The 15,704-nt window shown below is 39.8% G+C and overlaps 2 protein-coding genes across 4 annotated transcripts in view; one reads left to right on the top strand and one right to left on the bottom strand.

The window, feature by feature from the left end:
- LOC114646468 (plastin-1-like) overlaps positions 1-4,758 on the bottom strand; it is an 85,918-nt gene extending 81,160 nt beyond the window's left edge. For both annotated transcript variants that reach the window (XM_028794677.2, XM_051922911.1), the window contains exon 1: positions 4,609-4,758. The gene's annotated coding sequence lies outside the window, so the exon portion shown is untranslated. The remainder of the gene's footprint in view (positions 1-4,608) is intronic.
- Positions 4,759-5,534: 776 nt separating this feature from the next.
- The window catches only part of atr (ATR serine/threonine kinase), a 133,437-nt gene continuing 123,267 nt past the window's right edge, over positions 5,535-15,704 (top strand). The window contains exons 1-4 of one of the 2 annotated variants that reach the window (XM_028792077.2): positions 5,535-5,693; positions 13,749-13,840; positions 14,099-14,251; positions 14,790-15,679. In XM_028792077.2, coding sequence (XP_028647910.2) covers positions 5,638-5,693; positions 13,749-13,840; positions 14,099-14,251; positions 14,790-15,679 — 1,191 coding nt within the window. In that variant the 5' untranslated portion in view covers positions 5,535-5,637. Of the gene's footprint in view, positions 5,694-13,748; positions 13,841-14,098; positions 14,252-14,789; positions 15,680-15,704 lie in introns of those variants that run through there. The other variant, XM_051922906.1, reaches the window with a different exon arrangement.

Below are 15,704 nucleotides of genomic sequence, written 5' to 3'. Positions count from 1 at the left end.
AAAACGCAAAGCTCAACTAACACAGTTACAGAAATGAGCCCAGATGGACAGACACAATGAACGTAGACGCATGCAGCGCGCGTCTCAAAGTGCTGAAGCGAAACAGGCACGGGTTCAAAACAAAAGAGCTCGAGTCACAGAGATACAAAAACGGGACCGAAGGGACAAAATAAATGAACGCAGATGTCTACAACGTGCATCTGAAATGCCGGAAAACAAGCAGGCAAGGCTCCAGTTAAAGAACAGGGACAAACACATAGAGAGCAGGTTACAGAACAAAGCCCCCCTGCCCAGAGTAAAACGAGAAACACTGCGAACCGTCTGACATGCCGCAAGCAGGATAAAGCAAGGTCAAAAATAAAACACAGAGTAGATACATACATAGATAGATAGATACTTTATTAATCCCAATGGAAAATTCACATTCTCCAGCAGCAGCATACTGATACAATAAATAATATTAAATTAAAGAAAGATAATAATGCAGGTGAAAAACAGACAATAACTTTGTATAATAATGTTAAATGTTAACGTTTACCCCAACCCCGCGTGGAATTGAAGAGTCACATAGTTTGGGGAAGGAACAATCTCCTCAATCTGTCTGTGGAGCAGGACAGACACGGGCGAACGCTCCGTATTAAACATGCGTCATCCTCACACGTGGCTGCCCAGCGGGCACGGGTTCAAAACGCCGGGGGTAGGCGAGCGAAGCGAGCAGGGGGCGGAGCCCCCTTGTTGACATTACTAGCTGGAAAGATGTGGCATTGGAATACGAAGTACACAGCCAGAATAAGTTTGACATGAAGAAGAGAGAACATTGCAAAGTTCTAGAATGTACACATAAACTTTGTAAAGTGTCACAATAAAAAATTAGTTTCTACTTAACTTGCTATCTTATATGCCCAGCTGTTTGAAATGTGTGTTGCTTTTCACTAATAAATAGTGAAGTAATTTCCTACCCTGCAACACCATAAACCTGCAAATCTTTTTTTTGTAATTGAGAATGTAGGCTAACTCTGAGAATTATATACAATTAAATATATGCAAGCAATATGTGTTATGTGCCAAGAAATTATTTATTTTTATGTTCACTCAAATGCTTTTTAGGGGTAGTGCAGTAGGAATGCATTTTCAGGATGCCAAGCTGAAGGGGGCCATTAGTGAGAACAAAAGGATTCAGGCACCACTTGGTATAGTCTATATTACTGAAAAAATGTGTGGCAGTTCTAGTGTTAAATTATCACATAAGCATTAAACCTTGAGCATTTTAACTTTTTTATTCTAAATCCTATTGTATTGTGAGCTGCTCTCCAAATGTGATACCTTGTTAATACATGGTCTCCATTCAAACCTTCATTGCAACTTTCTGGCCGTATAAATATCACTGAAACTGCTGCTACTCATGCAACCCTGTGAGATTTTATTATATTGTAGCATCCTGGTTCTGGACCAGGAAGGGATATGTTTCTCCAGTGACCAAGGACTGTCAGAAAGGGCAGGGCTACCTGAAGAATCTGGCCATAAATGCAGCTTCTGTGGTGATTTTAGGAAAGGCTCCTCCAACACCCACCAACTTCTGAGAGTTGTAGAATACATTACAGAGGGTTTCAACACTAATGATCTACAGGTGCCATCTTCCACAAAGCCTTTGATCAAGTATAGCATGAGAAACTATTCTGTAGACTTTTTCTCAATGGAATCCATCTGTACCTAATCCGACTGATTTCCTCCTACCTCTATAACAGAACATTCTGGGTCAAAATGGAATGGTACTCCTCCTCAAAAAAGAAAATCACAATTAGGGTTTCACAGGACTCCAATCTGTATCCATTTTTTTGCAGCATATATGTTAGTAGCACACTCAAATCAGAAGGCATGATGGCTCAATTTGCAGGTGATACAGCAATTCTTTATCACTAAAAGACTGCAACATGGCATTGGCACCTTAGAAACTTAGAAATTCCTGAACTTGCCACATTGAGATCAGGCCTAGACAAAAGCTTGGCAATCCTAGTGAGTAAAAGACTGTTGTCACCATCAAGTCAACATTTTCAACAAGGACATCACCTAGGGACACTTGGTGAAATGCCTTGGGGTGATACAGGACACTCAACATATGAAGTAAAATATTTCCAAGCCCAAAAATGACTTGCAATCAGCGTTACCCTTTCCTCTTCAGGAGAAGTACAGTGTGGATCAAAATCAAAATTTTACTCTACAGAACTACTACTTGTGCTCAAAGATGATATACGGTATGCAGTCCCTGTTTGTGATCATCCTGCAAACAGCCATATTCAAAGCCTCCAAAGAATACAGAACAAAGCATTGTGACTTGTGCTGGACACCCACTTGTTTTTTGAGAAACATACAGATTCACAGAGACACTGCATTAGCCAATACAAATCATCTAGGAAAGAGCAACTCAGTTCTTCTCCCAGTTGAGCAACCACCCACCGGTCGACATCAGAACTTTGGTAGACTATGAAGAAAATACAGAGGTCTGTCTATTAAATAACGAGACTGTGTTTCTCTCTCTTAAACAAAGCAGTGAGAACCGATTCTGAGAACCTGCATTCAGGTTTAAACCTGTCCAAACCCACACAACAAACGACGGCTTTCTCTGCCGTTTAGTTGATTACCAGTCACCGTTTCATGCAGTTGTGTTTCCCCTCGTGCGCCGGAATCCTGCTAAGTTTAAAAGTGGAGCAACGTGTCCGTTTGAAATTTCTAGTAAAAGCGAGCAAAACCCCAACGGAATCTTTTCAAATTCTTATTGAGGATTACGGGGAAGACCGCATGTCTCGTGCGCGCATGTGTTTCTCCTAAATTGAAATCGGTGTGTAAAGAGACACCTTCTGAGTCAATGGATGCAGTAAAGAAGAAAACGTCCGAGGTCTTGAAACAGCCGACAGAAACTGAACTGCTCCACACCTTCGACCAGTGGAAGCCAAGACTGCATCCGTGCGTAACTGCGAATGGGGACAAGCGTTAGAATTGTTATATAGATAAAAGGGAGTTATTGCGTCAGTCTTTTTATTTAATAGACAGACCTCGGGTATACTGTGGAAGACAAAAAAAACCCCCACTAACCCTCCATGGACATCTGAACACCCAGCACAGCTATAAGCAAAACTTGGAACACCATTAACAAATTGTATGATAAATTCTACAGATCTTACAGAAAGTGACGAAGGCGTGAGAGAGGCTAAACCTTGGGCCTCCATAGGAGTAGAAGATTCTAGGTAGGAAATGTGGGCAAAGACAGAACACTTAGGGAACTTCAGATGCATCCCCCAACCCCACTTTGGCTGCAGGTGAGCCTTCGGCTTGGACCATGGCCAGGGGAAATTGAGGCATATGGGTTACCTGTGATCCTTAGTGAGCATGGTAAAGCAAGACTTATGTCGTGTATGTACGAGCGCAGGGACAAAGCAACCAGACGCGCAAGGAGCCATGGAAGACTCATGTGGTAGCGGGTCACATTATGCAGTGTGCTGAGTTCATTCCCCATCTCTTGCAAAGGTAGATACAATTTTGTAATATGCTTTGTAAAAACATTGAACTCCATTTGCTATCAAACCTGCAGTATAAATTTAAGTACTTATAAAAGACTTCAAAGTGTGAGCATAAACCTGAATGAAGAGTCCGTTAAAATAATGGACGGATGCACTGCTATCACATTCATAGAATACATTGCACGCGTACGAGAAAGTGTCTTTCATAATATATATTTATATATACTGTATCTACAACTTTTTTTGACACTGTTGAGACTGATACACTGATGTGTTTAAGTTTTATCTCATACAGGCACTGCATTATGCATACTATAAATATAAAAATATATAAATATATACATTATATAAATATATATATTTATACAAATATAAATTAACACAACAAAATCTTGGTGTAATTTTAGTCATTGTTTTATTTCTTCTTAAAAATTGTATTCGGTCTGCTCCAAATATTGTGAAGCTTGTGTTATATTGTGTCATTTTTATATAATATGTAGACCAGAGGGCTAATTGGGGACAGTTTAAAAATAGATTCAGAGCCCCCTGCAGCGCGTGCTTCACTGAACAAGTACAATACCCGTGCCTTAATACCTTACTAAGCAAGAGATCATCTGATCCAAGGCACTGATCCTCTGCCTTTTCCACAATTAAGCTAGAAAAGGCTGATGATCTCAATAGTTTTCCACTCCTGCAACTTGTTAATTTTATATGCATTTCCTGTATACAGTAAATCGTAAAATCATTGTTGGAACTGACTCCATAGGTTTAAACTGTTCAAAATTAAATTCTAAAATAAACGTTTTTCTGAATTGTAGCATTTCAGTCCACACCACTGTTCACAAACCCAGGCCTGCTACAAATAAAATTAGCACACAATTGCACATTACGGGAGCCACCTTGACCCATTTGAGCGACTTTATTTATAGTAATCCAGTTTAACGTCTGGTGCACAAATTCCGGATACATTTCATGAAATTGCAATGCTGCAGCTGCCAGTTCAGTTTCTGTTTTCCGCTCAAAGAAAAAAACAAGACATAATCCATACTGTTATTAAAGTACAGTGTGCCATTAAAAACAGGTCATCTCTTACTTTTCTTCTGCTTTGTCGTGAACTAGCACACCTCCTCCTTCTGCTTCTTGATATTCTCTCCCATCTACTGTACTCGGCTTAGAAATTTGCAACAGGTAGATACTGACGTCACGCTGGATGACTTAGCGAACCAATGAAAGCGGCGCATTTCCAGTTCCCTCCCGTACTTCAGTCCCTTTATTCCCCCTCACAGCAATGCGCTTCTGTGATGTTTGGTTTTCTCTTCAAGTTCTGTGCGTGGCAGTTTACTTACAGCTATTGTATTCCCTGAAATAGTTAACGGATGTAGAGATCTACATTGGATTGTTTCATTGTAATAAAAATGTTGATTTCTAACCCAGATAGTTATGGTTAATTACTAATTCTTAAGTTGTCGAATGTAAGCTATTTATTATTTAAGCTATTTATTTTAGTATTAACAAACAGGTGCACAGTGAATTCAAGCATTTTAATAGGGACTGGAATTTAGAGCGCAGTTTTGGGAAGGCAAATGTAAATGTACTTGCATATCAATGTTGTAATGCTGACTGCTGTATGCTGACACCTCTTACACAAAAGTGGTTAATGAACATGTAGTGACATTTTTTAAAACTATATTTTTTTGCAAAATAAATGCAGCTGGATTCCGTATAAAATGTTGGTATTCCTATGGTGTTAAACAAAGTATTAATAGATTCCGTTCCTCTGAACATTTCACTTCACATCTGCGTTTAAAGTTATAAACATGTATCACTGTAAAAATAGACAAATTCTCAACAGATTCTTTAAGTTTTTATTTCACTTAATCGCTTAATACAAATCAGATCGACGCTTCTTCTTTACACGAAATGCTCATTTGAGCCGCGGTATTTCACAGGATGTTTGATCCTCGACGGATGCCGTAGAACGAAGAGCTACGCGCGTATTATGTTGCTTGAGAGGTGGGGCTAGATGTAGAGCACACTGATATGTAAACATGTGATACAAAAGTAACAAACTGGCCCAAAAGTAAAACCGACGCTGTTTGAAGTGTACATTAAGAAAGCCGCGATGGATCAGGGTCTGGAAATGGCATCTATGATCCCCGCTTTGCAGGAGCTTGACAGGTGAGTGCGTTCGGGGCACACAGGGCACAAAGTGAAATGATGGAGTTTAGCTTCCGGCGCTCAGTAGCGTAGTCTCACAATACATTACAGAAGTTTCAACCTCAAGTTTTTTAGGGTGTCCCTGACGTGAAACCTCTTTTATAAGTTTATTATTGTCATTGGTATTACTTTGGATAGGAAGATTATTAAATACAGTAATACTGTGCTGAGGGTATTGTTGAGGGTATCGGGCAAGATAGCTGATTACATTTTAAAAGGTAGGTATTTTTGTAAACACGTTTTTGGCTAAGTTTAGAGCTGAAGTAAAATGGGTATTTTCAGTGTGATCATAAGTATAAATAAATGTTTGATGATGAATTTATTCTTCCTCAAAGCAAGCTCATGTGTCCTTCAATACAGACATATTGGATATTCATTTTGTACTGATATTATTGGAAGTCATAGGCTATTCTTTGAGAAGAAACATACTCATTGTTTTGCATATGTGAAGCAAAAGGTGACGGATGGGTAGTTGAAAGGGTGCGACATAACGGAGACAGAGGGAATGAGATGACAGTATGGAAGTGGTGGGTGTTGACATGACAAGTGCAGATTTCACCTTAACGGATGTCCAAGGCAGCAGAGGAGAAGTGTATAATACAATCTGATGTACTAGGTAAATCTAGGTAATGGCTGTTATACTGAAGGCTGCTGTTGATATGTAGCTAGTATAATCACATGCATACGAGCACCGTGCTGCTCAGTTATATTAAAGGTAAAGAGAAAACATTATTAATGACAAAATATTAAATTAACATCTATGCAGAAAATGTTAGGAAATCTTTCTAATGTTTCTGGTAAAAGTGATTTTGATTTTTTTTGCAAATGTACAATTTTTTGTAAAACGATTTAATTTTAGTTATTCAGATGCATAGCTTTTGATTGTAATTATCATAAGTGATGTAGTCTGCCTTTAAATCTCCTAAAATAAACGTACTAAAGCTTCCAGAAGATTCACTAGCACAGGATCCTGCTGGCCCATTTAAAAGGCTGCATGAACTCTGTTAACGTCCATTTACTAAATGTGACTTGAAATCCGACAGCTGCAAGATGGCTTAGATGTTTTTTCCTTACTTTCATTTTTAATGTTTATCTCAGTATAATGCTTTATATAAATATGACGGTACTGTTTACATATCTTCACAATTTGATTTACAGAGAAGCTTAGTGACTTGTTCATGCTGACAGTGTATTGAGGTTGTTTATGAGTGTGTGATTTTGTCCTGTACCTTATTGCTCCTTTTATAGTAATGGCTTGATAAGTTTTGAGTGTGTTTACAATTTGTGAATACAGAAGCTAGATGGCAGACTCAGTTTTCACAGAGTTTTTCCAGCATGGTTTTTGAGTCTGTGCTTTTCTTTTTTTTTTTTTTTTTTGTAGTTTCAACTAACTTTTTTGCCAGATGTTAAAGTATATAATACTAAAGTATTTAAAGTATTTTTATGTGCATTTCATTCTGCATAGCGGAAAATTGGTGGCCTGTATTCATTTTGTTTGGTTTTAAGTTCTACTGCTCTTCATACTGTGACCGTTTATTAGCAATAAAGAGAGACAAAATAAATTATTAATGATAGTTAAACAAGACACAGTTTAATGATGAAAGAAAAGTGTAGGAAAAAAAAAAAGAAAAAAGTAGAAAAACCTTTTGCTTTTCACTGTTTGAATATACATTCCTAAAAGTTTGTAACATTCAGTAATATAAATGAAACTTAATATATTGAGTATTAGGCAATGATTTTTTTTGTTAATTATGTAAAAGTGTAATATTAATAAAACTTAATTTATATATTGACCTTCATACACAAAATGCAGCTCAAAGTGTTTTACAGATGAAATAAGAAATCAAGCACAAAGTATAAAACTAAAGAAGTCATACAAAGTAACCAAAAAAAGGGACAATATAATAATAAAATGAAAAAGAAAGAAGAATATATCGTGGTGGAGGGTTTGCGTGTCCCAATGATCCTAGGAGCTCTGTTGTCCGGGGCTTTATGCCCCTGGTAGGGCCACCCAAGGCAAACTGGTCCTAGGTGAGGGATGAGACAAAGAGTGGTTCAGTAAACCTCCTATGAAGAACAAAAAATTTGGACAGCATTTTCCGTCACCGGGGCCCCCCTCTGGAGCCAGGCCTGGAGGTGGGGCTCGATGGCGAGCGCCTGGTGGCCGGGCCTGCACCCATGGGGCTCAGCTGGGCACAGCCCGAAGAGGCAATGTGGGTCCCCCTTCCCATGGGCTCACCACCTGTAGGAGGAGCCAAGGAGGTTGGGTGCAGTGTGAGTTGGGTGGTGGCCGAAGGCGGGAACCTTGGCAGTCCGATCCTCGGCTACAGAAGCTGGCTCTTGGAACATGGAATGTCACCCTCTAAAGGGGAAGGAGCCTGAGCTAGTGCGTGAGGTTGATAGGTTCTGGCTAGATATAGTCGGACTCACCTCGACGCACAGCTTGGACTCTGGAACCAATTTCCTTGAGAGGGGCTGGACTCTCTACCACTCTGGAGTTGCACCCAGAGAGAGCCGCTGAGTAGGTGTGGGCATACTTATTGCCCCCCGACTTGGAGCCTGTTCATTAAGGTTTACCCCGGTGGACTAGAGGGTAGCCTCCCTCCGCCTTCAGGTGGGGGGACGGGTCCTGACTGTTGTTTGTGCGTATGCACCTAACAGCAGTTTGGAGTAATCACCCTTTTTGGAGTTCCTGGAGGGGGTGCTTGAAAGCATACCTTCTGGGGACTCCCTCATTCTGCTGGGAGACTTCAATGCTCACGTGGGCAATGACAGTGAGACCTGGAAGGGCGTGATTGGGAGGAATGCAGTGTTTCGTTACTGGACTTCTGTGCTCGTCACAGATTGTCCATAACGAACACCATGTTCAAGCATAGGGGTGTTCATACTGTATGTGCACTTGGCACCAAAACACCCTAGGTCTCAGTTAGATGATTGACTTTGTGGTTGTGTCATTGGACTTGTTGCCACATGTCTTGGACACTCGGGTGAAGAGAGGGGCAGAGCTGTCAACTGATCACTACCTGGTGGTGAGTTGGCTTCGATGGTGGGGGAAGATGCTGGTCAGGCCTGGTAGGCCCAAACGTGTTGTGAGGGTCTGCTGGGAATGTCTGGCAGAGTTCCCTGTCAGAAGTAGCTTCAACTCCCACCTCCGGCAGAACTTTGACCACGTCCCGAGGGAGGTGGGGGACATTGAGTCAATGGGCCATGTTCCGTGCCTCTATTGTTGAGGCGACTGACTGGAGCTGTGGCTGTAAGGTGGTTGGTGCCTGTTGTGGCGGCAATCCCCGAACCTGTTGGTGGACACTGGCGGTGAGGGATGCCGTCAAGCTGAAGAAGGAGTCCTACAGGACCCTTTTGTCCTGTGGGACTCTGGAGGCAGCTATTAGGTACTGGCAGGCCAAGTGGAATGCGGCTTCGGTGGTTGCTGAGGCAAAAACCTGGGCATGGGAAGAGTTTGGGGAGGCCATGGAGAATGACTTTTGGACGGCTTCGAGGAGATTCTGGTCCACCATCAGACATCTCAGGAGGGGGAAGCAGTGCAGTGTTAACACTGTATATGGTGGGGATGGTGCGCTGCTTACCTCGACTCGGGACGTTGTGGGTCGGTGGGGGGAGTACTTAGAAGACCTCCTCAATCCCACTAACATGCCTTCCAATGAGGAAGCAGAGCCTGGGGAGTCGGAGGTGGTCGAGTGGTCAAAAAACTCCTTGGTGCCAGGGTCCCAGGGGTGGATGAGATACACTCCGAGTTCCTTAAGGCTCTGGATGTTGTAGGACTGTCTTAGTTGACACGCCTCTGCAACATCGCATGGACATCAGGGATAGTGCCTCTGGATTGGCAGACCGGGGTGGTGGTCCCCCTCTTTAAGAAGGGGGACCGGAGGGTGTGTTCCAACTACAGAGGGATCACACTCCTCAGCCTCCCTAGAAAAGTCTATTCAGGGGTCCTGGAGAGGAGGGTCCATCAGATAGTTGAACCTCGGATTCAGGAGGAACAGTGTGGTTTTCGTCCTGGTCGCAGAACAGTGGACCAGTTCTACACCCTTAGCAGGGTTCTGGAGGGTGCATGTGAGTTTGCCCAACCAGTCTACATGTGTTTTGTGGACTTGGAAAAGGCATTTGACCGTGTCCCTCGGGGAATCCTGTGGGGGGTACTCCAAGAGTATGGGGTACTGGACCCCCTGATAAGGGCAGTTTGGTCCCTGTACAACTGGTGTCAGAGCTTGGTCCGCATTGCTGGCAGTAAGTCGAACCCATTTCCAGTGAGAGTTGGACTCCACCAGGGCTGCTCTTTGTCACTGATTCTGTTCATAACTTTCATGGACAGAATTTCTAGGCGCAGCCAGGGCGTTGGGGGGGGGTCCAGTTTGGTGGACTCAGGATTGGGTCAATGCTTTTTGCAGATGATGTTGTCCTATTTGCTTCATCAGGCCGTGATCTTCAGCTCTCTCTGGATCGGTTCGCAGCCGAGTGTGAAACGGCTGGGATGGGAATCAGCACCTCAAAATCCAAGACCATGGTCCTCAGCTGGAAAAGGGTGAAGTGCCCTCTCAGGGTTGGGAGCGAGATCCTGCCCCAAGTGGAGGAGTTCAAGTATCTTGGGGTCTTGTTCACGAGTGAGGGAAGAATGGAGCGGGAGATCATCAGGCGGATTGGTGCGCCATCCACAGTGATGCGGGCTCTGCATTGGTCTGTCGTGGTGAAAAAGGAGCTGAGCCGTAAGGCAAAGCTCTCAATTTACCAGTCGATCTATGTTCCTACCCTCACCTATGGTCATGAGCTATGAGTAGTGACCGAAAGAACGAGATCGCGAATACACCTCCCTGGTGAGGTGTTCTGGGCATGTCTTACAGGGAGGAGGCCCCGGGGAAGACCCAGGACACGCTGGAGGGACTGTGTCTCTCAGTTGGCCTGGAAATGCCTTGGGATTCTCCCTGAAGAGCTAGAAGAAGTGGCCAGGGAGAGGGAAGTCTGGGCATCTCTGCTCAAGCTGTTGCCCCGTGACCCGATCTTGGATAAGTGGAAGAGGATGGATCGATGGAATATACATTTAAAATGACAAAGTACAAACATATGTTTTTAATAATCTTTTAAAAGTAGTAAAAAATAAAGCTTCTCTAATTTCATAGGGTAGTGTGTTCTGTAACTTTGCGGCATTCATAATCGCTAAATGCTGACTCTCCACTACATTTTTAACTCTGGCACTAAAACTATTCTTAGAATACTAGATGTCAGAGATCTTGTGGGAGTGTAACCAGAATTTTTATGTTTTGTTACCTATAGCAGTGAAATTTTACAATACTTAATGCTTGTTTGAAACCATGTCAAATAAACAAAGGTCCCATTCTACACATCTTTATTAAAAATTCCTTCATTATTCAAGTGAAAAATGTTCTGTTTTTATTTAATAGATTCAAAAATAAAACGGTAACAACAGCTTTAATATGATGGTATATCTATGAAGTAGTTACCCACCTATAAATTATGTAAATTAGTACTGGTATTAATAAATATCAAAATACAATGCAAGGCTTACATTTTATTGTGTGGCAGGCACAATGATTCAGCCAGTGTAAAAATAAATGGGGGATTTCAGCATAGGGCTTCCTAATTTTCTTACCATGTGTACATTCTAAATTTATTCTCTGACATTTTTGCTCTAGTATATTCCTTTAAATCAAAACTAAAACTAAAAATTCAAATTTTATTTTATCTGTACTGTTGAATTAGAAAATTCCAAGGTAATTTAGGATATTTTTCATGTAAAGAAATGTTTTGTTTTTTTTTACAACATCCTTTTAAAATTTAATTTGTCAAAAATTACTTTATTAGGTTTGTAACATTAGCTATTGTGAGACTAATAATATTTGCATCATTAGCTGTTAAAAAGCATACAAAAGAGTGGTTTAAAACAAATGAGTCAGATTAATTCAGTTTTTAAATGTTACAAACCTCAGATGCTTTAGTTGTCCAAATTTGCCACCCCCAACCTTTTATATTTATCCAAAGTTTACGGCATGCTGTGTGAAATCAGACTTTCTCAGTTTTACATTTCTCCATTATTTCAGAATTCTTGTATGACAGTCTTTGTTGTTCTGTCTTCAGTGTCTTATATGAGTGATTTGACTTTGTTAAAGCTTATTCCTTTGTACAAATACAGAATTAGGAAATTAACTGGATTGATTTTAGATGTAGTCGTAATCTGAACCATTCAAATATATGATATGGTTTTACTACTTTTGTCACATTTTAGGGGTTTTACTCTCGAACATTAGTTTGCCTCCGAAAATCAAATGACACACACGTGGTATTTGCTATTCCAATTCGGCAATGAAGTATGTGATTTTGCCCATCTCTGATTATGTATTTCTGTTAACACAGTAAATGTTGTATGAATAGGGAGTTATGCATTGTTATTCAAAGCACTGAAACACTAAATGAATTTTTTATTGGTGTTAACAACTGGAGCGTCTCATTTCAGTGTTGTTGCAGACAAGTTAACTTGCCTTGATTATTTCTTGCTGTTACTTAACTGCTGTTGTTAGCAGCATTACCAGAGTGCACTTTCCTCCCAAATCCCATGTGTAGTTGTGGATGCATGCAAGGTTTCTCCTGTGATCCTGAACTGCTTATGCCAGTTAGAAAATGAAGGGATGCTTGGATGGACATCAGCAGATGTTCTCGATTCAGTAAGTGAATGAATGCGAAGCCTCTGTTCCTTTATCGTGACTCTGCTGTATTAAAAAGAGATTATTCTTGCCATCATTTTATCTCTGCTTCCAAATTCACAATAAATACAGTTCTCGCAATTGTGCATTGAAGCTCTGCCTCAAACACAAAGCCTATTCAGACATGACTGCTGTTGTTTTTCTTTACAACATGTTGATACGGTGCTGTAGCATCACTGCCATGAGCTATATATGTAGTATGTATTTATATTTCTGACTTGGCTAAAGATAATAAAATAGTCACAATGAGGCATTATAAAGTTATTTTGCCATTTATTTAGTCATGTGCCCACTTCTGAATAATTTGTTGACTGAAAGTACTAAGTGCTAATATGTCCTAGAGATGATGTGCAGCATTGTTCAGAATAGGCCTCAGTTTTGTCTTTATTCTCTCCTCAGCTAGTATCTCCATCCCATAAATCAGCCTGCCGTCTTAATAAATTTCTTCAAAAAAAAGTTTTAGACTGTTTCTTTAAGTGAATTATTTTTTTATGCTTACTATACTAATAGCATTCTATGTGGTCAGTATAATAACCAAACACTTTTTGCTACTGTGGATATGCTACTTAAACCTGCAAATAACTTTCCATTGGGTGCCCCTTTATGTTGAAAATTGCTGTCCTCTTTTAATAATAAGATTGATCTGATTTATACTGAATTTCAAAAAGGTCTATGTGTTCAGTTACAACTGTGTCCATCCCCTATCTTAACTGCAGCTGTTTATTTAGATTCCCATTGTTGGATAATCCTACAGTCCATAAGCTTGTCATGACCTCAGTTCAGAGTACTGGGGGCCAGAGCCTATCCTAGTGTCAGTGGGCCCATGTCAGAAACCATCCCTAGGCAGGCTGCCAGTCCATCACATGGCCCATTCACACAGCCACATTTACATTAGGCCAATTAATTAACCTAACACTAACATTTTTGGAGTATGGGAGTTAAATGAGAGTACCTGGAGCAAAAAATACACACAGGCTTGGAGAGAGCATCCAAATTCCAGAATGGACATAGACAGGGAGTGAGATTCAAATTCAGTGTCCTGCTTGATCACTGAGGCAAAAGTGGCATCCACTGTGTCACTGTGCTGCCCTCTTTAGCAGAGAGTCAGTTTAAAATATGAAGTTACGATGTGCTGTAATAATGATGAAAGAGAATATTTTTGAGAGATATTATGTAGTAATAGTAATGTAATGAGAAACAGTCAATAATTGTATAATTAAGCACTTAGATATCTAACTTTAAATTGATATATCACATTTGTTTTGTATCTATTCATGTACTATAGTGCCAGTCTGATGGACTACAACAATGTTGTGCAAAAGCCACGTCAAATACTTTGCCAGTTTATTGACAGAATATTGACGGATGTTGATGTTGGTAAGTAGCTTTTTAACTGTTTATCTAGTATAATTTCTGTAGAAAGAGCAGTTCTTAGTTTTTGGGTTCTGCATGTACGTTGTATTAAAGTGCTTAGTTTAAGCTTACTCTTGTAACATATTAAATTAAAAGTTGTTTTATGATTAGATGTCACAGTATTGGTAATCTACAAAAATGTATCCTGCTTTGTCATACTGCGTTTTAACAGTAGCAAGTACAAAATGCATTAATAAAATATTGCATCTTTCTGCACTACAGTTGCGTTAGAACTTTCCAAGAAGAATGATTCACAACCTGCTTGTTCAATGCTGCTTGATTTTATCCAGCATATCATAAAATCATCACCCCTGATATTTGTGAACCCTGCCTGTGATCCTGAACTACAAATTCAGGTTGAAAATAGCTCTTCAGGTACGTCTGGCCTTTTTTAAGTCACCATTTTCTTTGCCATCTTTCTGGATTGCTTGTTACATTTAATTGCTTTTATAGTGTTGCAAAATAAAAGTTATTTGAAAATAAAGAATGCAAAATGACATGGTTCAGAACTGATGAATGTTCAGCTATTGCAAAAAGCCAAGTGTGTTTCAAGATGTGATTAGCTAAATGCATCTGTTGGCAGATGAATGTGTGAAATTGCATTAAAATATAATTTATTATTTTTTTGAAGATAGTCTACATAAGTGTTTTATACAATTGCATTTTAAATTTTTTCTCATGCTTCTGCTCTTCTATTTGTCCTTGGGTGCTTTGTAATCTTTTACTAGCATTATAGCAACAAAGTATATAAAAAATGTAACCATTGAAACAATTGTCTAGTACTTTCTTAGTGTGAATACTTTAAGCTATTGTATTAAAGAAAGGTTAAAATTAATTTCAGTGCCATCAATCTTTCACACAAGTTGTTAAGGTATGAGCTAATCAATCTAATTGTATTTTATTCTTTTAATAGAATTCACATTTTGGATTATAAGAAGACTTTTACGTATCATTGCATCCCCTGACTGTGTGATTTTGCATAGAAAAACTGCCAGCGTCGTATGTACTGTATTCCAGTTATTCAGAGCCAAAGGCCTAAGAGTATTTAATCTGTTAGTGAAAGAGCTCATTTATCTCTTTCAGGACTTAATGTGTATTCACAAAACTATTTTCCAAGATGGCAAAAATAAAAACCAATGTACCTGGCCAATTTTAATTAACAGATTTTTTACAGCACCAAAAGTGGGTGTTGAATATTTGACAGAAGCAACATTCCATCTATTATCAGTATTATCAGTTGAACATCTTGAAGAAACACTGCTTTTAATTCTTACAGACCTTCTCCCTGGGCTGTTCTGTAGAAGACAAGAGATTATTCTTTGGGAAATAGCCTGTACTCTTTTGCAATTTGGAAGTCCTAAAATAAAAAGCACAGTCATGAATCTGATAGCTCAAATGATAAAACTTAATGGATTTACTGGGAAAAATCAATTCTGTCTTTTTCTACCTTTTCTTGAGCTTTTACAGTCCTTCGATGGGACTAAAAGAGACGTTTTGCAGCTGTATGAAAAACCCTTTCAGACGTTAACACAATCTTTTTTTCCACCTGAGGCAGAAGCATACAAATGTATTGAGCCAGTTTATTTAAATTTGCTGATGCATAATCTCTGCCAACTATTCCAGAAAGGCCTGCTTAAAACCCTTGAATCTGAAAGCTTGAAAACAACTCTGTGTGAGTTGTTTCAATACATTGTTAAAGTTGTCCCATTTGGGTATGAATCGGCAACACCCATACGGAAAGAACGTATTAAGAGTGTTTGTGAAACTTTTATTGAAATGATTGGGACACAAAAAAGCCAGCAGGTGAGTGAATTTGCAATTTTATGTT

Source organism: Erpetoichthys calabaricus, chromosome 2, assembly GCF_900747795.2.
Source record: "Erpetoichthys calabaricus chromosome 2, fErpCal1.3, whole genome shotgun sequence".
In the NCBI taxonomy this organism is placed as follows: domain Eukaryota; kingdom Metazoa; phylum Chordata; class Cladistia; order Polypteriformes; family Polypteridae; genus Erpetoichthys; species Erpetoichthys calabaricus.
This window is presented reverse-complemented; position numbering and strand designations above follow the sequence as displayed.